Raw genomic sequence first — 24690 nt, forward strand, 5'->3', positions numbered from 1 at the left:
CAGCCCACAAATAGCGAAAACCCATGTATAATTAATAAAAATTAAATTAAAAATCTTCCAAAATTGCTGATAAACATTAAACATAACATGTATGAAATGTCTTATTTCACAGAGCCGATCAATGATGTTATCACTCGATCGTGCCAATTAAGACATTAAAGCCGATCACCGATTTCGTATAAAATGCAAAATATCATCCGATTCCGATCCAGCTGATCAGATTAGTGTGAAGTAGAGCTGTCAAAATTAATTTGATAAAAAAAACAATTTTTTTTAATTTATTTAATTAATTGATTAATCGACAATCAAATTAATCTACAAATATTTTAACTCATTCGCTGCCATAAATTCATTAAAAAAAAGATTATAAAAAATTAGGGGCGACAGGAAAAAAATGTTAAACTAATAGAATAGTTTATAGCCGTCAATGGCAGTGAATGAATAAAAAAAAGAAGAAGAAAAGATTATTAAAAATTTGGGCCGTCACGTGATTAAAATTTTAATCGTAATTAATCGCATAACTTCACTAGTTAACTAGCGATTAATCACAAATTTCATATCTGTTCTAAATGTACAATAAAAAAAATTCTAGCTTTTCATACTCTTGTTAACAAAAGAGGAAAAAATGTTAAACTAATAGAAATAGTTCAAATGAATTTTTGACGTTTTTAGCCGTTAATGGCAGTGAATGAGTTAATACTCGAGTAATCATTTAGAGCCATTTTTTTATTTACAATTATCCAAATCCTCTTATTTCAGAATATCAACACAACAGTAACTGTTCACTGATTTCTGCAGTCCTTCATGAAAGTATCTTCTGTGTTTAATCAAAATAAGACATTTGCTGTTTTTACCTTGGAAAACAATGACCAAACCAGTAATATAGTATAAAATTACCCCCCCCTTTTTTTTTATCCCTATACAAATACAAATCATTGAATAATCAATAGATTAATCGATAATGACAGTATTCTCAGTAACTTCTGCAACATTTCGGAAAAAATCAGGCTAAATTTAGCACATCCCAACCTACAAAGATCTCAATCAAAATGTGTCACGTCAACATACTTCCTTGAGACCAATTCCGACTTTCTATTTAGGGCTTTGGCAACTTTTCAGAAAGCACACAAAAGCCGCAAATAGATGAGCTTTTCACCAAATATTTGAGGATTGGATCTACCGAAAAAATGCCAAAACAGGAATTTGTGAATATTTAACCACAATTAGGTGGCAATTCACTGTACTACTGACGGCTAACTGTTTTCATAACTTGCTTTTAACTATGACTTTGTAAAACTACACACGGGTACCAACCCTAATATGCATACAATTACAAAGAAACATCCAAGTGCACAATACCTTTGAGTGTACTCAGTATCCTTGTTTTACAGTGACCAGGAGACACAAAATTGGAAAAAACAATTGGCACTAAGGAAAATTCTCTTGCAGTCTGTCTGGTTCAGATTGGTGGCAGCAACCCAACATGGCTCTTCTCATCCCATCTGTCTGTCTAACTACTACTGACTTAACAAGCGTTAGTGCTATCACTTAATTCTATCAGTCAGCAGCAGTCACAGACAGACATGCGCACGCACGCACGCACGCACGCACGCACGCACGAATCTCCCCCATTGATTGTCATTGCAACATTGTGTGCTGCCAGGATCGCCTTGTTGCCAGAGCCGGTTGTATTTGGGTGGAGAATTTTGAGTGCGTTGTTCCTGGGATTGGCTAAGGATGATTTGGGGTGGTGTGTCTACTCCAAATTGAGGGAATATGCGATCACACGCTGGGCTATCACGGTGGGGTGGCATGCATGCTTTAATGTACAGAGGTGTCGCTCACAGAAAAACACACACATTGAGCATTCACAGGGAATTACTGTCAACAATCATTGGGCTGAATGGTTGATTAAAGGATCAAGTTCTTGCAGCCACACAGACAGTCCAATCTATGGGATGGTGTCATGCCATTGAACTGATTGTACAGGGGTGTTAGTTCGGGGTGGGGATAAACAATGCCTTGCTCAAGGGTGCCCAGAAAATAATCAGGAAGCACACACACACATATATATATATATATTAGGGGTGTGAAATGCCTAGTATCGGGCGATTCGATTTGTATCGCGATTCATAGGTCACGATTCGATTCGATACCGATTAATCCCGATACGAATCTATAAATTGATTATTGCGATTTTTATTTTTATTTTTTTTACTCAAATTTAGAAAATACTAATCAGTAAACTTGTACATGTATGCTGTAAGATTTGTATAAAAATGTATTTATTCATCTGAAAATGATAACTGAGCCACTGCATTTAACAAACAGGTTGCAGAGTGGGTATTTTAAGCACAGGCTGATGCGTTTGTTTTCAAGGCAACGCCCACAAGAGAGCGTTGAACTGTGGGCAGTTTCAAATTTACTCTTAAGGCTCACTCGTCCACCTTATAATTATCCTTATTTTGACAAATTGTTCCAAAGCCTAAATTCAGGTTTTGGGTCTTGGTGATTCAGACATCAGTTAATTAATGTTTACAAAATGCGGGGAAAATACTAAAACTCATTGTATGTTACGGGAAAGCTAACAGTTTTGTCCATTAGTCACTTCATGGACAAAAGTCAAAATATCTGAAAAAAACCCCACATCTAACTTTGTGTTTGTCCTTTCTCTTCCATGAATGACATAATCTACCAACCATGATACAAATTATGCTAAAATGTAATTATCACTAGGGGTGTGAATTGCCGAGAACCCGGCGTTTCGATTCGTATCACGATTCATAGGTCACGATTCGATTCGATTAATCCCGATACGAAGCTATAAATTGATGATTGCGATTTTTTTTAAACTCAAATTTTGAAAATACTAATCAGTAAACTTGTACATGTACACTGCAAGATTTGTATGAAAATTTATTTATTTATCTGAAAATTCAGGTTGCAGTCTGTTTCATGTTTGAACAGCACTGAAATAAAAATATTAAGGCTTAATGTTCCATTAATATAACATTCTTCCATGCTTAATGTGTGAATCCTAACCCTAAGTATGACGTTTAGTTGAATATTCCCATAACAATTTGATGTTTAAAAATCGATTCGGCCGCATATCGAATCGATTCGAGAATTGCGCGCTGTAATATATAGTTGTTTGATTTCCATTTATATTTATTTTTTGCATTTAAATTTTGAATTATATATTTTTTTATATCTGTTTTTATTTTCACTTTTATTTGTTTATTTATTTAGTCTAATTTTTATTTTTGGGGGGGACAGTTTTGGTCCTCATTTGAAATATCCTGCAACTTGTAAAGCACTTTGAGCACCATATGGTGCAGATAAAATACAATAAAAGTGCACTCCATTTACCATTTAACTTTTTCAACACATGTGCTTTGTACACCCAAAAAGTATTTTTTCTAACCAAGAACAATGATTGTGATTCAGCGACAACATGTAAAAAACACCAAATTTCAAAGAGTTGCTTTTTACCTTGAGTGTGGACGAGGCATACAGCATATCCTCCAAAGTGAAGTGGCAGCAGCCTTCCAGGTTGTCTCGACAGAAATTCCGAACGAGCTGCACGTTGTAGAGACGATCCACCAGCGTCATGTTCTGCTTCAGACACAAATCTGGGAACACAGAGGGAGCCATCGGCCTGCTCGCGCTTACAAGATTCTCTTGGTGAGTGTGAATGATCACAAATGGGAGTCCTCTGCTTGGGAAATGCCAGGCTATTTAAGTGGCGGCGAATGACGATTGAATGATTGATGATTAAGTGGGCGGAGAAACGCAATTGAAAAGAAAACAAGGTTCACTGATTAATCTTTTGTTTTGCAGCGAAACCATCATCACCACTCAAGATGAACAGCTGATGTGATTTTGTAGCTTCACATTCCATTATGCAAAATAGGAAATCTTGTCAGTTGCCAACATTTTGATTTGACACGGAGAAGACATCTCTAACTTTTACGACTGCTTTTCTGGCCTTAAGCATCTGTGTCTGAATGAGCGACATCATGCTACGGAACAACTCTTACCATGGAGAGGCAGCAGCTGGGGGCAGTAGAAGTGCATCAGAGCGCCCAGTGCTGATCCGTCTGCGCTGTCCTTCAGCAGGTTGTCCACCGGGGGGATCCAGGGCATCACCTGGCTGCTGCTCTGCTCCTTCCTGTAGCGGGCCTGGACAGCGTCAACGTTAGTCAACGTGAGAATCTTTTGCAGACTACATCATCCTGCAGGCAGAGTTGTCTCATTTTTTGCACTTGGAGAATCAGTTTGGGGAATTGTAGGAAGCAATATGAAAGAAAAATTAATTCACTTACATTTTTTGTTTTTAGTATGATTATGGCTTGAGCTTTAACTCATTCACTGCCATCAATTCATTAAAAAAAGATTATTAAAAAAATAGGGGCAAGAGGCGATCAAATGTTTTTAGTTGTAATTAATCACATGACTTCACTAGTTAACTCACTAGTTAAATGTACAATAAAAAAATTATAGGTTTTCATACTCTTGTTAGCAAAAGTGGAAACATGTTAAACTAATATAAATAGTTCAAAGGATTTTTTTACGTTTATAGCCATCAACAGAAGTGAATGAATAAAAAAGAAAGAAAAAGAAAATATTATTAAAAATTCGGGGCGTCAGTCGATTAAAGTTTTGAATTGTAATTAATCGCATGACTTTACTAGTTAACTCGCGATTAATCCCAAATGTTATGTACAAAACTAAATGTACAATAAAAAAAAAATCTAGATTTTCAACAAAAGTGGAAACAAATGTTAAACTAATAGAAATAGTTCAAATTCATTTTTGACGTTTATAGCCGTCAACGGCAGTTAATGAGTTAATAATGATAGAATTATGAGCAAAGTTCAATATCAATATCTCAGTTGTGATTGGAGAGAGGATGCGTCACAAGGCATGACAGAGTTCAAAGTGCCAATGTACGCCAAAGGAAAGTCTACAGACAATCATTTTTAGGGAAATAATAAAAAAAAAAAAAAATTTTGTTCATGTGCAATTATTACATTGTAAGTTTCTCTGTGATTTTTGCATACTTGACTGGTGATAACTATATCAACACCTTGAAATCAAAGCTAAAATGTATCAAATATAAATATTTTACATGCCTACAATAAATAAAATGTCTTCACTTTTCCAGTACTTTTGAATGGAAATGTTTCATTCAGCCTATTCATAATATGAACTGGAGGGGTCAAAACAAATGGGTGCAGTCCAGTGGTAAATCTGTGATTATATTACAGCCAGTGAAGTCAGGTGTAATAACAGGACAGAAACAGGCACTTACCCGGCACAGAAACTAAAAAAAACTTGAAACAAAACTTGAACCCAACACCATCCATGCATGCAAGCTGACACACTAAAATGTAGTTGATGCGGCAATTTCTACTTAAAGAGCTTAAAGGAGCAGCAGAGCTCCGTTTTGCTGTAGTGGGTTCAAAGCACAAGGTGGCGCTAGTGAGGGTCATGAATGGTACGATGAAGGAAGGGATTAGCGTTGATGGGTTGACTTACAGGCACAAGCTTCATGTACCACTTGGTTGGAGACTGCAGTAGCAAAAGGCAAACAGCAACAACAAAGAAATACCCGTTAGTGAAGTTTAGTCAACAGCACGATTGGCACGCACAAGCACAGACAAGACCGCAGATATGAAACAGTGTAAAGAACGTGTCCACATATTAACTCATTCACTGCCATTGACGGCTATAGACGTTTTCTATTAGTTTTTTTTTTTTTTTACTTTTACATTTTTGTTAACAAGAGTATGAAAACCTATATATTTTTTTATTGTATATTCAGTAAATATATAAAATCATGAGTTAACTAGTGAAGTAATGCGATTAATTACGATGACACATTTTAATTTTTTTTTAATTTTTTTTATCTTTTTTTTTAATTAGGGGCGTCAGGTGATTCCCTGTTTTAATTGTAATTAATCGCATGACTTTACTAGTTAACTCCCGATTAAAAAAAATAAAATAAAAGATTAGTAAAAATTAGGGGCGTCAGGTGATCAATTTTTTTTTAAAATTGTAATTAATCGCATGACTTCACTAGTTAACTCACGATTAATAACAAATTTTATATCTGTTCTAAATGTGCAATGATTTTTTTCTAGGTTTTAATACCTTTGTTAACAAAAGTTAAAACTATTTTAAACTAATAGAAATTGTTCAAATTAATTTTTTACGGCTATAGCCGTCAATGGCAGCGAATGAGTTAAATAGATTAAACGTTGCACATTTGCATTGGAAACAAAGATATGGCAGAAAGTCTTGCCTAAAGACTGTTTTCATTAGCATTTGACCTGATTGCATAACATGCATTTAGAGAAACAACAAAACATAACAATCAGCCAACAGTACCGTAAATAAATCGTAGGACGTTTAGTGCTGGTTTATCAGTACCCGCACGAACAATGATTGCCATTGCCTAAAATTGCCGTTGTTGTTATGCCTTATGTTAAAAATACTTTATGGTACATAGTTGTATAATGAAATTGGTATAGATGGATGACGTAGTGATTTCTTTTTTTAACTGAAGCTAAGAACAACATAGTCAATTTAAATTGTTTTTCATATTTTCATTGTCAAAATGCTGTTCCTAAATCAAACCACAGTTTTCAGCTAAAACTGTCTGATGTAAACAACTATCTTTCCTAAAACTGACTTTCAAATAATTGAATGTGCTATTTTAAACATGAATGAAATCTGTGAGTGGATGAAAGTTCACTGTGTTGGATTCTCCTGATGTGATTAAAGTAATAGATTACTAATGCTAATGTAAGTCACCAGCTGAGGTTTGATGACATCAAAGGAGAAACAAACACATAATCCAAAATAGGACAATGTTATTTGTTAATCAGGTTTATCTGTTTGCTGTTGACTTCAAAGCTTTCACATCGTAACGCAAATGTGGTGTTCCAATATTGTTTAAGAAATAAAAAGTAGAACATTTTCAAGCAAATTGGCAATTCTCTGTACATTAACTCTTTCATTGCCATTGACGGCTATAGACGTCACAAATTCATTTGAACTATTTCTATTAGTTTAAAATTGTTTCCACTTTTGTTAACAAGAGTATGAAAACCTAGAAATACAATTATTTTACATTTAAAACAGATATAAAATGTTTGATTAATTGTGAGTTAATTAGTGAAGTCATGCGATTAATTATGATTCAAAAATGTAATCCCCTGACGCCCCTAATTTTTAATAATCTTTTCTTCAAAAAAATAATACATTTTATTTATTTATTTTAAATAATATTTTCTTTTTCTTTTTTTAAAGAAAAGATTATTAAAAATTAGGGGCGTCAGACGATTAAAATTTGTAATCGTAATTAATCGCATGACTTCACTAGTTAACCCACAATTAATCACAAATGTAATATCTGTTCTAATACAATTTTTTATTTTTTTAGGTTTTCATACTCTTGTTAACAAAAGTGGGGGTGGGGGGGTAATGTTAAACTTATAGAAATAGTTAAAAATAATTTTTGACATCTATAGCCGTCAATGGCAGTGAATGAGTTAACACAAGGTCACCTGAGTTCTGAAAAAAACACCAAAAAACATTTGTGGGAGCGTCTGGAATTTTAACGTCGACAAATTTCTGTGTAGATTTCATCATACAAGCCTCCTGTAAGTGAGGAAGCAAATTAAAGGGTCGAATATATAGGTCGCAAAATCAAGCATGATGTAGTGAGATCTACCAGAAATGTTTTTCTTATTATTAATTAAGTCATTTTATTTGATTATATCTTTGATTTTTATTATTAGTGGCTTCAAAAATATTATAAACGACACCTTGCATAAAGTATAACATTACGTGTAATTGCAAAGAAAATGTGGTATTTTTGTTAATTCTCCTCATACAACAAGCAGCTAAAAATTCAATGACCTCTGTAGAGTCCAAATTGGACATGTGGTGGTAGGAGGGGGATAGCAGGGGTTCTGGAAGAAGGGGAGCGTGATACGAAATGGAGGATTTGGGACATTTGTAAAGCTGCTCCGAGTAAAAGTCTCGTTAAAAAAGAAAACAAAAAGAACATAGGAAAGTATCTTAACTCATTCACTGCCATTGACGGCTATAAACGTCAAAAATTAATTTGAACTATTTCTATTAGTTTAGCATTTCCCCCCCACTTTTGTTAACAAGAGTATGAAAACCTAGAAAACAAATTTTATTGTACATTTAGAACAGATATAAAATTTGTGATTAATCATGAGTTAATTAGTGAAGTCATGCGATTAATTACAATAAAAAAATGTTTTATCTCCTGACGAGATGATTATTAAAAATTAGGGGCGTCAGAGGATTACATTTTTTAATCGTAATTAATCGCATGACTTCAATAGTTAACTCAAAATTAATCACAAATGTTTCTGTTCTAAATGTACAATAAAACAAATCTAGGTTATATATAATAAACTATATGTATAAATATGTTAAACTAATAGAAATAGTTCAAATGATTTTTTGACGTTTATAACCGTCAATGGCAGTGAATAAGTTAAGGTATGCATCAAATTATCCACAAGCATCAGGAATACTGTAGTATCTTATTTGATGAAAGATTACAGAATATTCATCAATAATGTTTAAGCACAAAATTGACAATAACCTAATATTTTGTAATCGGGACATATCTTTGATCCTATAGTCTGGTAAGAAAAAGTGGAGCAGAAAAAAAAAAGGTTGAAATGAATGTTCATTTCTTTAGTTTCAAGCTTTTTTGTCTACATTCCTCAAATTCAGAGTGCTGTCTGCTACACAAAAGTTAAATTTTTTATTTTTATTTTTACTTCTGCCCGTAGTGTGTAAATAAAATGGCATAATCCTAATCAAAGTGAGCTCCCATGTTGTAGAGGCTAAATGGGCTCAAACTGAGACTAAAATCTGCTTAGAGGGCCAAATCAAATCCCCCAGGGGAGATGGAAGGTTCTCATCAACCATCTCTGCATGAAGACACACAAACAAACACACGTTCCCCTTTTTGATGAAATTAAAAAGATTATGCCACTCTATGTCCTTAACATGAATTCCCTTGGACGGCAAATATGTCTCACTGAAAAGAGGATAGGAGAAAAGTTGTCTTTACAATATGTTCTTGGCGGCCCCACTAGTCTAAACACAGTTTGTGAAATATGAATTAAGACACAAAATCCTTCTGTTTTTAATCATCTCAGGAGGCGTCCATTTTTCTACTTGATGTCGACTGAAAATAACTTTAGGGTTGTTCAGGGCTCAGGTAACAAACAACAACAACATCATATGACCAAACAGACATGATTGGGCGTTACCTGAGCCCTTAGGCACTGTGATGTCATTTTCAGTCGACAGCAAGTGGCAAAATGGCCGCCCCGTATCAGGTGTGCTGGTAGGCGGAAACATCTCAAACCTACAGGACTCCGGACCTCAAGGCATAGAATTAGTGAACCATGTTCTAATCAATGCGCTCCCCACTAGTCTAAAAACACATTCAAGTTGCATTTGTGTAATATGGATTAAGCAGCAAAATCATGGAGTGGCCATTTTGCAACTTGCTATCATCTGAAAGTGACATCACAGTTGCTCGGGATGAAACGACCAATCACGGCTCAGCTTGCAAAAATCACATGACCAAAAACAAAACAAAACAGGTGATTGATCGTTACCTGAGCCCTGAGCAATCGTGATGTCATTTTCATTTTCAACACCAAGTGGCAAAATGGCTGCCCCCTGAGATAGATTAAAAACGTCTGGATTTTGTTGGTCAATTCATATTTCACAAACAAAATATTACTCAGAATGCCGTATTTAGATTAGTGTGGTCACATAAGACAAATTATATAACTGTACTATTTACTTTTATAAACAACTGTTTTGATTTGACTTGCCCTTTAAATACAGTGTGAACTGTGAAACCAGCATGACAGTTTAACACGCAAATTAATTTAAAACATTTATCGATATTACGACACGAACTACAAATGTGTTTTTGTATTTCATTTTTAAACAACTATTATATATGTATATTTGAAATGCGTTTTATATGTTCTGCTATTTTAGACTTCAACATGGGTTGTCAATTATGTAGTTTGAAAGAAGTGATGGTGAAATAATGTGAGGTCAGTCGGGGCATGCTGTGCTGCCTCTGCACTCTGACCGGTCAGATGAGCATCAAACAGTGAAATCCGCAGGCGCAGGAATGGGTAGTGACACACTAGAGGTGGGAATCTTTGAATGTCTCATGATTCGATTCCGAGTTTTGGGCCTGCGATTCGATTCAGAATCGATTTTTCGATTAGGAACAATTTTTGATTGGCAATGATTTGATTGGCAATGATTTTTGCTTCAATCTATAGATGTGCAAGGAATCGTAATGATCTACTCCAGTTTAACTCGCTAATGCTAATTAGCGCGCTACTCGTGGCACTTTTATCACTCACACGCTGAAAAAAAAAACCTTTTATTGGAATAACTTGATCGTGACTTTTTCCTTCTACTCGCTAATGTGGCTACAACTTAACAGTGTATTAGACCGCGTGGAACCACACTGCCCCTAAGTGGTCAAATCAGGTACAACATGAACAGCGCTCCAAATAAAGGCACACACAGACAAAGGCAGACATAGACAGTAGAGAATAATTGAAATAAAATCGATTTTAGGACATTCAAAATCGATTCTGAATCGCACTAAATGAGAATTGCGATTCTTATGAGAATCAATTTTTTGCCACACCCCTAGAAATCACAATTACTTCATTTATTATCTGCATGATTTAGGGCGGCGAATGGGCCTCATAGTAAGAAAGACTATTTTGCAAGATTCAAATTTCAAATTAACTGAATGTGTGGTTCAATGAAGAAGTTATTGCAAACATTGTTACAAACTCACACATGCACAGACACACACATGAATTGAACATTCTGTCTTATGGCATTTGTAATGACTGTTAATACCACCATTATGTAATAGATCGGGACTGCAGGCTGGACATTTAGTGGTCTCATACAAAAAAAAAATTATTGGCCTAATTTGACAAGAACGTGCTGATGCTCTGGTTACGGCAGAGATTTAGTCTTGCAAAGATTTCAATCCAAACTTTTTGTGATTCCTTTGATGAAAGCGGGATTTTAGTGGCTTAAGTTTCGAGGAAGCAGCTTCCAGATAGCCGAGCGACACAGATGTCAAGGACTTAAATTCATAAAGTGGATTTGCGTAGCTCGTCTCGTGCTGTCGGTCAAACAAAAATCTGCATGTTTCTGCTGAGAAAGGAGTTACTCACCCGAGGACTTTCTGCCGTCTCTGCACTCTGCGCCTCCTCCTTTTTCTTCTCCTCCTGATCCACAGTGTCTTTCAGATACTCGTTAATCTAAATGGGAGCGGAAGCAGGATCAACTTTTGCTTTGCTAGCAAAAGCACAAATAATAATTGGCTCAAATTATTCATAGTTACAAGATAGTCTGAATATACACTATTAGACTGACTGGCCAACTGTAGGGTACAACTACACAACTCACTGTGAACTAGAACTGTCGGACAGACCATAATACACAAATATTTAATAATAAAGTGAAGTGTGGGCATCGGAGAACTTATTTCTACAGCATAGTAAACTCTAGGGTGTGCCAAAAAAAATCGATTTTCATAAGAATTGCGATTCTCATTTAGTACGATTTAGAATCGGTTTTAAATGTCCCAAAATCGATGTTATTTTAATTATTTTATACTGTCTTGCCTTTGTCTGTGTGTGCCTTTATTTGGAGAGCTGTTCATGTTGTACCCAATTTGGCCACTGAGGGGCAGTGTGGTTCCACGCGGTCTAATACACTGTTAAGTCGTAGCCACATTAGCGAGTAGAAGGAAAAAGTCACGATCAAGCTATTCCAATAAAAGTTGTTTTTTTGCAGTGTGGAGCCGTTCTTTTGAGTGATAAAAGTGCCGCGAGTAGCGCGCTTATTAGCATTAGCAAGTCAGACTGGAGTAGATCATTACAATTACTTGCCCATCTATAGATTGAAGCAAAAATCATTGTCAATCAAATCATTGTCAATCAAAAATCGTTCTTAATCGAAAATATATTCCGAATCAATTCGCAGGACCAAAAATCGGAATAGAATCGCGAGACTTTCAAAGATTCCCACCCCTAGTAAATTCCAATTCCAACTAAGTTTGAGAATTGCAAGGAATTTTGGAATTTCATCTTCTTATAGTCCATTATATAAAAACATTCTTGTCCAAAGTACGGCTGCTCGATTATGAAGAAGGAACAATTAATTTGGTAATAATTGCAATCACGATTAGGATAATCATTTGTTTTTTGTTTAAACGTAAAAAAATATTACGACAAATACATTTCTTTGAAACACTATAATTAATTATGCAGGTTACTTTTGGACCAAACAAGATACATTAAATTAATTATAAAATAAAAAAAATAAAAAAAAGTGCAAATATATCAATTTAAAGTACTCAAAATTTGTATTAATAATCTTTAATTTTTGTTTACGATTATGCCAATTTTGTAATTGTGGAGCATAATAATTGAAATTGAAATTGAATTTCGATCAATTGCACAGCCCTAGTCCAAAGCGCAGTCCAATGGTGTGCATGGGTAGTGTTTTCTTTCTTTTGCTATTTTGGTAGACGGGCCCAGCTAGAAAGATGTGTTTGCACCGTTATGGGAGGGGACACTTGCTAGAAGGACCGTTTGGATCTTTGACTTCGTACCAAAATATGAGGATCTGAAAGAGCACTGGAATCTTTCTTCAGGCACATTAATCAAATCAAATTATAAACTAGACAACCACATTTGTATCTCCTCTTCTCTCTGCTTCATGTTACATTTACTCACTTACTATTCTGGTGTGTTTTAGCCCTCTAGATTGCCAGCACACCCCAGAGGGAGCCATATGTCTGAGCATTGGGACTGGCTTCCCGGGAAAATATTCAATATGGTTGACTGCATACTAGTTACTCGTTTAATGCAGTATAATGATAGGACAAGATCAATTAATACTGTGTTCCACTAACCTTATTGATCCAGGTGGTGACCGCATCTTCTGTGTCATACGGCGTTTCGTCTTCAGAATAGCGTGACGAATATTGGCGAACGCTGGCCATCACCTTCTCCGCGATCAAAATGTTGACCGAGTACGCCATCATTAAAGAGTCGATCATTGCCAGGTGGGCACTCTGCAAAAAGAAGAATTGGAGGGTGATAATTGGGGGTGTTAGAAAAAATCGATTCGGCACTATATCGCGATATTACAGCGCGCAATTCTCGAATCGATTTGATATGCGGCCGAATCAATTTTTAAACATAATTTTTTTATGGGAATATTCAACAAAACGTCTTACTTAGGGTTAGGATTTACACATTGAGCATGGAAGAATGTTATATTAATGGAACATTAAGCCTTAATATTTTTATTTTAGTGTTGTTTAAACATGAAACAGACTGCAACCTGAATTTTCACATAAATAAATACATTTATTAATTTTCATTTTCATTCAAATCTTACAGTGTACATGTACAAGTTTACTGATTAGTATGTTTTAAATTTGAGTTTAAAAAAAATCTCAATCATTAATTTATGGATTCGTATCGGGATTAATCAAATCGAATCGTGATACGAATCGAATCGCCGGGTTCTCGGCAATTCACACCCCTAGTGATAATTACATTTTAGCATAATTTGTATCACGGTTGGTAGATTATGTCATTCATGGAAGAGAAAGGACAAACACAAAGTTAGATGTGGGTTTTTTTTTTCAGATATTTTGACTTTTGTCCATGAAGTGACTAATGGACAAAACTGTTAGCTTTCCCGTAACATACAATGAGTTATAGTATTTTCCCCGCATTTTGTAAACATTAATTAATTTATGTCTGAATCATCAAGACCCAAAAACTTGAATTTAGGCTTTGGAACAATTTGTCAAAATAAGGATAATTATAAGGTGGACGAGTGAGCCTTAAGAGTAAATTTGAAACTGCCCACAGTTCAACGCTCTCTTGTGGGCGTTGCCTTGAAAACAAACGCATCAGCCTGTGCTTAAAATACCCACTCTGCTTAAATGCAACGGTTCAACCGACAAAAACAACATTAAATACAGTATAAGATGCAGTTTGTACAATCATGTGACTGAAGTTTGTACAATAAATCAAAAGTGCCTTATTTATGAAATTCAAAATAGATTTGATATACACTTTCAAGAATCAGCCAAATTATATTAGACACATATGAGAAAGAGTTAGTTCTCGCTTTCCAACTGAACCAGAAGAGACTTACTACTTGCTTTAATGTAATTAGGTAAAGGTTAAAAGCGACTTCTGTTAAGGCCGTTAAATGCTGATCATTTTGCCATTCCATTTTTCATATTTCATTTTTGTACTCATTGTCTTGTTAGGTGCGCTCACTGTATACAGTGTTATTTGTTCTTGATGACGTTATTCAGAATCAATACATTTCCTTTCCACTTTGTGACACCGGCCTAGCAGCCCAGGACGTGTAACTTCACCGACAAAATATAGGATTGTCTAAAGGATTTGGCTAAATTGAAGAGTGCGGTTTCACCGCGTCGTCTGCCTTCTCTGTGATGTTAAATGCTTAAGTGTAATGCTAAATTTGGAGTCTGTAGCAAGCCAGCAGCAAAACCAATCCCATTTAATAATAGACTGCCAAGATGTTTCTATTGAGTCTGTCTAAGCAGCGGGGAAATTTCCCCCTGAGAAACACCAACAAACCAATACAAACAAACAAAGCGTGTTATCGGCCACAATGAATGATCAGCTCCAGGCAAGTCCAATCAGAACGCGATTCTATTCCTCGGAGGTTAGTCCGCTCTATCATCTGATCTCCTCTCAGGAGCAATCTCCGGTTATTGATTTGAAGCTGCTGCGGGCTGAGGACAGAAAATGTCAACATAGAAGAAACAACATGTTACTTGACCACATTGCTGTTATTAATTAATTCAGTACCATAAGGGCCTTATAGAAGAATGGTCAACGGAGCAGCACAAATTCTTACTAGGATTAGGTAATATTCATCAGCCACAACATAGGTATTCACTACAATATTCATTATTAGGGGTGTTAGAAAAAATTGATTCAGCAATATATTGCGATATTACAGCACGCAATTCTCGAATCGATATGCAGCCGAATCGATTTTTAAACATACATTTTTTATGGGAATATTCAACAAAACGTCTTACTTAGGGTTAGGATTTACACATTAAGCACTGAAGATTGTTATATTAATGGAACAAATCTTACAGTGTACATGTATGTACAAGTTTACTAATTAGTATTTTCTCAATTCGAGTTTTAAAAAAATCGCAATAATCAATTAATAGATTCTTATCGGGATTAATCGAATCGAATCGTGACCGATGAATCGTGATACGAATCGAAGGGTACTAGGCAATTCACACCCCTATTCATTATCATTACTTTTGGGGGCAACCTGCGATTGGCTGGCAGTCAAATATGTTAATTAATAGGGGTATTAGGAAAAAAATTGATTCGGCAATATATCGCGATATTACAGCGCGCAATTCTCGAATCGAATCGATATGCGGCCGAACCGATTTTTAAACATACATTTTTCTATGGTAATATTTTAACAAAACGTTTTAGGGTTAGGATTGACACATTAAGCATGGAAGAATGTTATATTAATGGAACATTAAGCCTTAATATTTTATTTCAGTGCTGTTCAAACATGAAACAGATTCCAACCTGTTTGTTAAATGCAGTGGCTCAGTTATAAGCCAGAATTTTCAGATAAATACATTTTCATACAAATCTTACAGTGTACATGTACAGGTTTACTGATTAGTATTTTCTAAATTTGAGTAAAAAATAAATAAAAATCGCAATAATCAATTATAAATTCGTATCGGGATTAATCGAATCGGATGTAACCTATGAATCGTGATACGAATCGAATCGCCGGGTACTAGGCAATTCACACCCCTATTCATTATCATTATTTTTGGGGGCAAACTGCGATTGGCTGGCAGTCAAAGATGCTAATTAAAGTGAGTGCATGGTGTTTCAAGTATTTTATTTATGCAGGGTTGCAAATGGATTAGTTGAGTGAGAGTTGCTGTGAAATAAGGATGGACGAGGAATGCTCAACTGACCACGTGGAAATGCCAGATGAAAGCTAGAGGGAAGAAAAATAGCACACTACTCGCAGAAAAGGCCCTGCCATTTTTAGTAAGGCCTTTTCCTCTGTGATATGCAGAGACGTCCTATTAGATAACCTTTAGATTAGCTAATTGCATATGCTTCCTTCCAGCTTTACTTTACTTCATACAGTTTTCACATGCATCTGCACATCATATACTATATTTAACACACATGCCCAGTATACTATATATATTATTAGTATATTTTCACTGACTGGTTGTAGAATTAAACACTTTACTTGGGACAATAGATGACAGTAAAGAGGGGATGCCAAATATTGTAACAATTAACTCATTCACTGCCATTGACGGCTATAGACGTCAAAAATTCATTTGAACTATTTCTTAGTTTAACATTTTTTCCCCACTTCTGTTAAAAAGAGTATGAACACCTAGTTTTTTTATTGTATTAGAACAGAAATAAAATCTGTGATTAATCATGAGTTAACTAGTAAAGTCATGCAATTAATTACGATTAAAAATTGTAATCGCCCGACGCCCCTAATTTTTAATAATCTTTTCTTTATATAAATAAAAGATTATTACAAATTAAAAAATATATAAAGAAAAAAAGATTATCAAAAATTAGGGGCATCAGGCAATTAAAATTAATCGCATTACTTCACTAGTTAACTTACGATTAATCACACATTTTATATCTGTTATAAATGTACCAAATAAAATCTAGGTTTTCATACTCTTGTTAACAAAAACGGAAAAATATGTTAAACTAATAAGAAATAGTTAAATTAATTTTTGACGTCTATAGCTGTCAATGGCAGTGAATGAGTTAAAAAAAAAACTATGTTACCGTTGCTCGTGTGCTTACTTGCATTATTATAGTTATCTTATTTGACACATATTAATTTATTGTTTAATGACATATTTACAAACACATACTTGGCTTTTTTCTCTTTTGTATTCTTTCTGATGGTTTCATAATGCTCTGGTAAAAAGTGAAGTATTTTTTATGGCCTGAAATCTGGTCTGATCAAGACCTCATCATAAACACGAGTCATTTTAGAGTCAGATAGGATCCCTTAGTTACTAGCGGAAAGCCTTATCAGAAGAGCGGACACAGTCGGACAGTAGTTCCATACTTCCTGCAGTATGCCCTTGAAGCCGTGACTTCTAAACTATATAAACTATGCTGAGTACAGCATCGTGTCTAGTTAAGTCCCCAGGGGAAAACGAACCAACTGAACCATGTGGTAATATGCTGCACTGCTGTCCGCTGGACCTCCTTTTGGCTGAAAGGCACAAAGTTCTAATGTAGGGTAAAATAATCGGGTGTGTTCGGTATCGCGGGCCTCCCATCCAGGCCAGCAGGCACCCTGCTGCGGTCAAAGGTTTAAATTAGAATCTGTCAAGCTTCAAGTAACTTCATGCAGCCTCAGCTGGACATGGAAAAGCACTCAGCGGCCCTCATTTCTTATCGCCAATGAGGAATTTTTTTTCTGCAGTATTTTACAGCACTTCAATGACATGCAGCAGTTTCATCTTAATTACAATAAACGCTTAAGAATTTGTAATTATGCACACACACATGTCCGAAAAACACTTTGCTCCATAATGTAAATATTAGGGGTGTTAGAAAAAATCGATTCAGCAATATATCGTGATATTACAGCACGCAATTCTCGAATCGATTCGATATGCGGCCTGATCTATTTTTAAACATAAATTTTTTTTGTTTTAAGCCTGAATTTTCAGATAAATAAATACATTTTCATACAGATCTTACAGTGTACATTTACAAGCTTACTGATTAGTATTTTCTAAATTTGAGTAAAAAATAACAATAATCGCAATAATCAATTTATAGATTCGCATCGGGATGAATCGGTATCAAATCATGACCTATGAATCGTGATACGAATTGAATCGCCAGGTACTAGGCAATTCACACCCCTAGTAAATATAGTACTTAAAATCTTCTAATGTCCGTGTGTGCTGCATGCCAAGCAGTGAACGCACCAAAACTCAGATTCTTGTAAATTATTTAGACAATATAATTAGGGGTGCACCGATCGATCGGCCGGGCGTCTTATCGGCCCCGATTTCCTTAGTTTTGGGGGATCGGTGATCGGCCGATTCCTTAAATATAAACCGATCTTTTCCACCGGTCTCATCTCCCTCCTCAGGGGTCTGAAAAAGTCAGCCACTGTCCTCTTCTGCTGAGATGACTAATAGGCTTTTCATTTTTATTTCAGAGAACTACTTAATTTGCAGTTAAAACAACCCGTTTGTATTATTTCACAGATATTGTTCAATGTTTTCCAATAAAATAAGATTGGAACTCTGAAGGTGTATGCTGCTTGTTATGAAAAAAATCGAGATCGGAAAAATCGGGATTGGCAGGTCAGACTTTTTAAAAGATCGGAGATCGACCAGAAAATTGTAATCGGTGTCGGTGCACGACTACACCTATGATATGAGGTTAAACTAGATCGTTTTCAAGATTTGGGGGATTCACTGAAGAGAATGATTTATGGCCTGGTTAAATGAAGAATTAAGATATCAGAGATGAACAAATACAACCCCAGATTGATTAAGAACCGTGTCTTCACACTTAACACCACAGTAGCGTCATCACGGTTGACTACAAATGAATGCAACTATTCCTGTTAGTCAGCTCTGTGCATGTGTGAACAGCCACATGACCTCCAAAGAGATGAATGGAAAACCTGTCAATGTGAACTTGTCCAAGCCATCCAAGTGTGAAGTTGTTTTTTCGCTGCATGTTAAGCAGGACCAAGCCTGCTCTCGCCGTAATAATGACGTTCAAAATGAATTATGCCTAAGGCTGTAGTTTTATTTAGTTAGTACATACTACAATCCCGAATCAGAATGCAGTCTAAATCTAAATGTGACCATGTGTGTTTCAAAGTTCTGTTAAAAGATGATGTGCTGTGGTCTGAAATTGCTTATGGAAATGACTCATGAGACTTTCAGTAGTATACAGTTACTATGTGCTACAAAGCTAAACCTGAAATTATGTAGGAATCTCTAAGTTAGACATAAAAGACAGTATGTGCAATGTCTGGAATTATAAACAGACTCAAAATAGCAATCAGAATAAAAATAAATAAAAAAAACTTTTGTTTTTGCTATTTGTGCTGTGTGTCGGAGCATAAATGTAGCCATGCTCATCACACATTGACATAAATGACTAATTATTTCTTCAAAGTAGTTTATAATGTATTTCTCCAATGACTCACACATCATATTATTACTATTCATATTATTATGCTGGCCTGCACTTCAGTCCATAACTACAACTGTATAAATTCTGTATGTATAGTTAAAAACAAAAAACAAAGAAAACGTTCACCAAGTAGTCATAAAATGGAATAGTGTTAATTGTACTTTCTTAATAGACAGAATAAATAAATACATACAAATACAGCACTGTAATAAAGCCTTCAACTATAATTAAAAACGTCTTCTTTTTTTAAATGGAATCTGAGTACGCAGCTTTGCATGTAGGTAAAATGTAAAATAATAATAATAATAATTATATTATTAATTCTTTCTGCTGCCAGTAAAGGTATTCTAGCAGCTGGCTCAACAATAAGGTGAATATTTTCACATACTAAGGTTAAGACCAAGATAACCTGAACACTTTCTGAATTCCATCTTTGTTTTTTGTTTTTTTAAATGTTTTATTCTATTCAGGGTCATGTTAAAAGCGGCACCCAGGCGATGTGGGCAGTAGATAAGATCCGGATCTGATTGCCAGTCAATAAAAGAATGACATCATTGCGAAGAGCATAATGAGTAGGAATGGGAACTTAACTTATCCCATGTCAGCAGCATGAAAGTCATGTTAACTATAAGAGACAATTAACATGATGATCCATCAATGCCAGAAACAGAACCGGGCATCAGAGTCAGAACCAACCATCTAACCACCATTTTCCTTGTTTTGAAGATTTATTTAAAGATGTGGGAAAACACTTTCACAAGCATGTTTAGCCAACAAAAGTAAAAAATAAATAAATAAATAAGCATTTAGAAATCTATACTAAGCAACTAAAATTACAATTTGAATCTTTATTGTCATTGCAAGGTGGTGTATAATTTAAAAAAAAACCTACAGCCACATTTAGCATAAATACAATATCAATGTAGTTTAAACAAAAAAAATCTCTGTTATCATATTTAACAATGACAGCCTGCAGTGGTAAGCGTAGAAAGGCACAGTCGTGAACAATGCACACTGCCTAGCCATCCATACTGTGTGGCCCTGGAGTGGCCGCTGGCACTGAGCACGACACGCTGGCTGACGAGAACGGAGAGTACTTGGATCCGCTTCCCTTCTACCCTGCTGCTTCCGCCCATCTTTGTGCATTAGAATAATTGCAGGATAAAATAATACGGGCAGTGGACGTCAGTTTAATGTTGAGGCAAATTATTTTTTGCCTGCGTGTTCCGCCCAGCCTCTATTCTGTCATCAATGTAGTGTTTGTCAAGAATCCCGCATGCCAGAATCCTTTGGCTTGGTGCTTGCATATCCAGCCCCCGTCATACACACTGAACATACGACATGTGCAAGCATGAGCACTCCCCACTCTCGCAAGCACCCACCCACGCTTACAAACAACACCCCCACGCACTGGAGTGTTACCATGGAAACGCATCGCCTTCTCAATAGTGTGATGGAAGCAGCAGCGATGGAGACAAGCAGAAAGAACCGTGTTTATCTCCCTTCCATGTCAAATTTAACTGAATATCAGTCAAAGGAAATATAAAACATGTGGGGATATTGTTAAATAGCCTTATATCTTAATTGCCCCAAATGTTTATGATGTGGGGAAGTGCGTGCTTAGAGGCATTATATAGCATCATAGCTTTAATGACAACTATATAGTACACACTGGATGCAACTTCTCATAATAATCGCAATTCTCATTTAATACGATACAGAATCGATTTTAAAGGTCCTAAAATCGATTTTATCTGAATTATTTTATACGGTCTTGCCTTTGTCTGTGTGTGCCTTTATTTGGAGCGCTGTTCATGTTGTGCCCGGTTTAGCCACTGAGGGGCAGTGTGGTTCGATGCGGTTTAGAGAGTAGAAGGAAAAAGTCACAATCAAGTTATTCCAATAAAAGTTTTTTTTTTGAGTGATAAAAGTGCTGCGACTAGCGAGCTAATTAGCATTAGCGAGTCAGACTGGAGTCGATCCTTACAATTCCTTGCACATCTATAGATTGAAGCAAAAATCATTGTCAATCAAATCATTTTGAATAAAAAAATCATTCTCAATCGGAAAATTGATTCCGAATCGGATCGCAGGCCCAAAAATCGGAATCGAATCGTGAGACATTCAAAGATTCCCACCCCTATTTGAAAGCATTTCCTAAAGTTACTATGCGTGACAATAAACCTGTCAGTTTTATGGGTTTTCTGATACAGTCACACGCGGCAGCATTTAGCCTAGAAAGTAGATGTGAAACCATATATGGTGGGGCTTTTTTTTTTTCAGCAGTGACTAATTTCCATTTCTTTGTCAAATATTACTCTGGAATTCAACGTTTGTCAGTATGTGAAAACATGGATCATCACCATGACAACGTCTTGCTAAATTTTGGTTATCATAGGTCTGGTACAATTTTAAGTGACTAATCTATTCATATATCAGATTTTGATGTATAAAAATGAAATCAGAATTTTGGTTACATTTCTGTTGATGAAATCCATAGCAGAGACAACGAGCAATGAAAGAAGACAGAGAGCAGAGCTTGTTGATTTCTAGTTACATCTGTTTGGATGCCTGCAAGCAAAGCCATTAATCATTCCAGCTGCTGAAGCAACTCAAGCAAAGATCAAAATAAGATATAACGTACATGAATGAATGCCAAAGAATGAATCAATTTATATACGCCTCTGTGTAGAGAGCTTGCTTGGTTTGAAAAGAAGTCTTTTAAAACACTCCTACGAATGTTGATTGAACATGGAGCTATCATTCATCATCCCAATCATGTGACCTTTTTGTATTGACGCGGTCCTCGTCTCACCGTTTCCATGGCAATGCAGTTACACAGACTCATCTGTAAATGAAAATGTGATAGTCACCCAGTGCACTTCTTCAATGTTTCCTCTCTTAGCTATTTATTGGGCAAGGAACCAGATTTGGTCAAGTGTGGGGTGTCTAAATGTCTCTTGCACAGGGATACACAAGGAGTAGGTATTCATTGAATAATTATAATATTAAATTATATTCTCTGGCCTTCCTGTGTGAAGTTTGCCTGCATCTGTGTGGGCTAATTGAAGACTCTAAATAAGTGTTTTTTATTCTTTATCCTTCTAGGATGTACTGAACCCAACCAGTTTCCTATTTTTTTTTTTTTTTCAAATTTAAGACATAGGTATATGGTTTACTGGTGAACAAAATGAACAGGCCTTTTCATCGAATCTAACTTTCTTCACACCTTCAATTCAGAAATAAGCTTTGTGTTCATCTCCATGCATCTGAAGGAAGTGTTCCTTTAGTTTTGCTAGATAGATAGCTGTGCTGAACTAGAATTGCTCAATTTGGGATTGCAAATCATGCAGTTAGGCTGCTGGGAGAAACTCGAAATTTATAGAACACTTTAAAACAATCACCGCTGTTTAAAACGATGGAACCCAGGGCCAACAGATACAATGAAAACAGCAGAGGCCCCAAAATTGAACCCTGTGGAACACCTTATATTCATCCGACCACTTTCTTTTTTTTGTTGCTCATCATAGTTGTCAGTATAAAGTGATTTCAAATAAAGACATTGCACGACATACCATCACAACATCTGTCCGTGAATGGTTGTTTGTCTGTTTGAGAGTTGCTGGAGACCAATTCAGAATGTACCTCACCTCTCGCCCCAAAAAAAGCATGCTTGCAACCCTAGTGTGGATAAGCGGTTCACACAATGGATGATAATGATTGAAAAATTATTTGATATGATTATTTGGTTTTAACCAAATTGACCACGGATATGCGGTAGATGGATGGATGGTTTTAATATTTAAAAACAAAGTTGATCACATAGCATTTCAAATTTAGCCACCAAACTTTTGTCACATGCTTTAATGTGGGCAACCACCCTCTTTCTTCCTGACATGCATCTGAGAGGAAATGTTATTTAGATACTTCACACGCACATCTTCATGTCATGGTCTCTCTCACATGGCTGAGTAAAGATGAATGGGCTGAATCATGCAAAATCAAAATCGGACAAAATCAGCTCTGAAACGTCAGTCCTTGTTAGTTACAATACGTGACGAGTTGACTAAAACATAATCAGCAGTATAAGAGGATGCTGACTTACGCACTTGAGCAATCATGCAAAAGTTGCTTATTTGTAATGTTGTTGTTTTTTTTAATCCAGATTGCTCCATAACAGTGATCAGAATCATCAGACTACTGCAGACCTAAGTTAGAACATCTTGAAGTCAGCAAACCAACCAGGTCAAATGCTGAGTAGGCTTGTAAATTATAAATGCCAACTCACCTGCGCTGTCATGGTCATGCACAGCAGGTCATTTAAATAAGTGTCATCATAGCAAACAATGTAATTAATTTAGGGATGCATGACAATGCTATTTTCAACCGATACGATAAACCAATAATTTAGAAAGTACCGATGTCGATAAGCAAGCGGATAATTGCAAAATGAACTGGAACACTTTTGAGTCCTACTGTAAGTCTAACATGTACAAATACATTGAAACATTGTGTAAAGCACCATGAAGCTGAATTTTGATAACTCTGCTTCAAAGACAAGCAGTAATTCATTTTGTCATGTTTTAAAAATGCAACAAAACACTGTGAGGGTAACATTTTGGGGAGACACAGTAAAGAAAGCCCACACTGGCGACTGCCATGTCGCCATGATGCATCGTCTGTGAACACGAGGTCGCGCGCATTATGACATCACAAATATGCGACACTACCATAGGAGAGGGGAGGGGTTTAGGAGTTGGGCACAACTTGAGCCACAACCACAACAGATGGACCAGCGTGGGAAGTCTATTATTATTAGCGGATTTCTTTATTATCTGGTTTATCGGTTTGATGTTAAATTGGTCGATAATTGCTGATATTATTGTGCATCCCTAAATGAAATGAATATTAAAAACGACTTACTGTACTGCTTTTTGCCCTTGAACAACTAGTGCTTTGCTGTTGTTGTTTTTGCTCACTTGAGTCTTCAGAATCGTTGTGCTCGTTACGAAAAAATAGTAACTAGTTACAGTTACTTCCTTTTAAAAGTAACTCAATTACTCTGATGATTATTTAAAAAAAAGTATTTATTAAAATTAACTCTCTAGTTACTTTAAAAAAAAAACATACGCTGTTCTTTTATGCTCAACTAAAGTAAAGTAATGTCGAAAAACTCGTCTTGCGCTCGCGCCTTGACTCTCCATGACTGCCGAATCCGATACCCGCCCACAATGCGTCTTCTTCGTTAGTACGGCAGCGGCAAGCC

The 24690-nt window shown here is 35.9% G+C and overlaps 1 protein-coding gene across 4 annotated transcripts in view; it reads right to left on the reverse strand.

The window, feature by feature from the left end:
- Window positions 1-24690, reverse strand: part of camsap2a (calmodulin regulated spectrin-associated protein family, member 2a) — a 47940-nt gene that overhangs the window by 18634 nt on the left and 4616 nt on the right. For 2 of the 4 annotated variants that reach the window (XM_086089438.1, XM_086089435.1), the window contains exons 3-7: window positions 13049-13210; window positions 11301-11387; window positions 5542-5574; window positions 4041-4182; window positions 3493-3632 (exon numbers count right to left, since the gene is read on the reverse strand). In XM_086089438.1, coding sequence (XP_085945564.1) covers window positions 3493-3632; window positions 4041-4182; window positions 5542-5574; window positions 11301-11387; window positions 13049-13210 — 564 coding nt within the window. The remainder of the gene's footprint in view (window positions 1-3492; window positions 3633-4040; window positions 4183-5541; window positions 5575-11300; window positions 11388-13048; window positions 13211-24690) is intronic. The other 2 variants (XM_086089439.1, XM_086089437.1) reach the window with 1 other exon arrangement.

This window comes from Leptonotus elevatus, chromosome 11 (assembly GCF_054856555.1).
Source record: "Leptonotus elevatus isolate MCC_2025b chromosome 11, RoL_Lele_1.0, whole genome shotgun sequence".
NCBI classification, from domain to species: domain Eukaryota; kingdom Metazoa; phylum Chordata; class Actinopteri; order Syngnathiformes; family Syngnathidae; genus Leptonotus; species Leptonotus elevatus.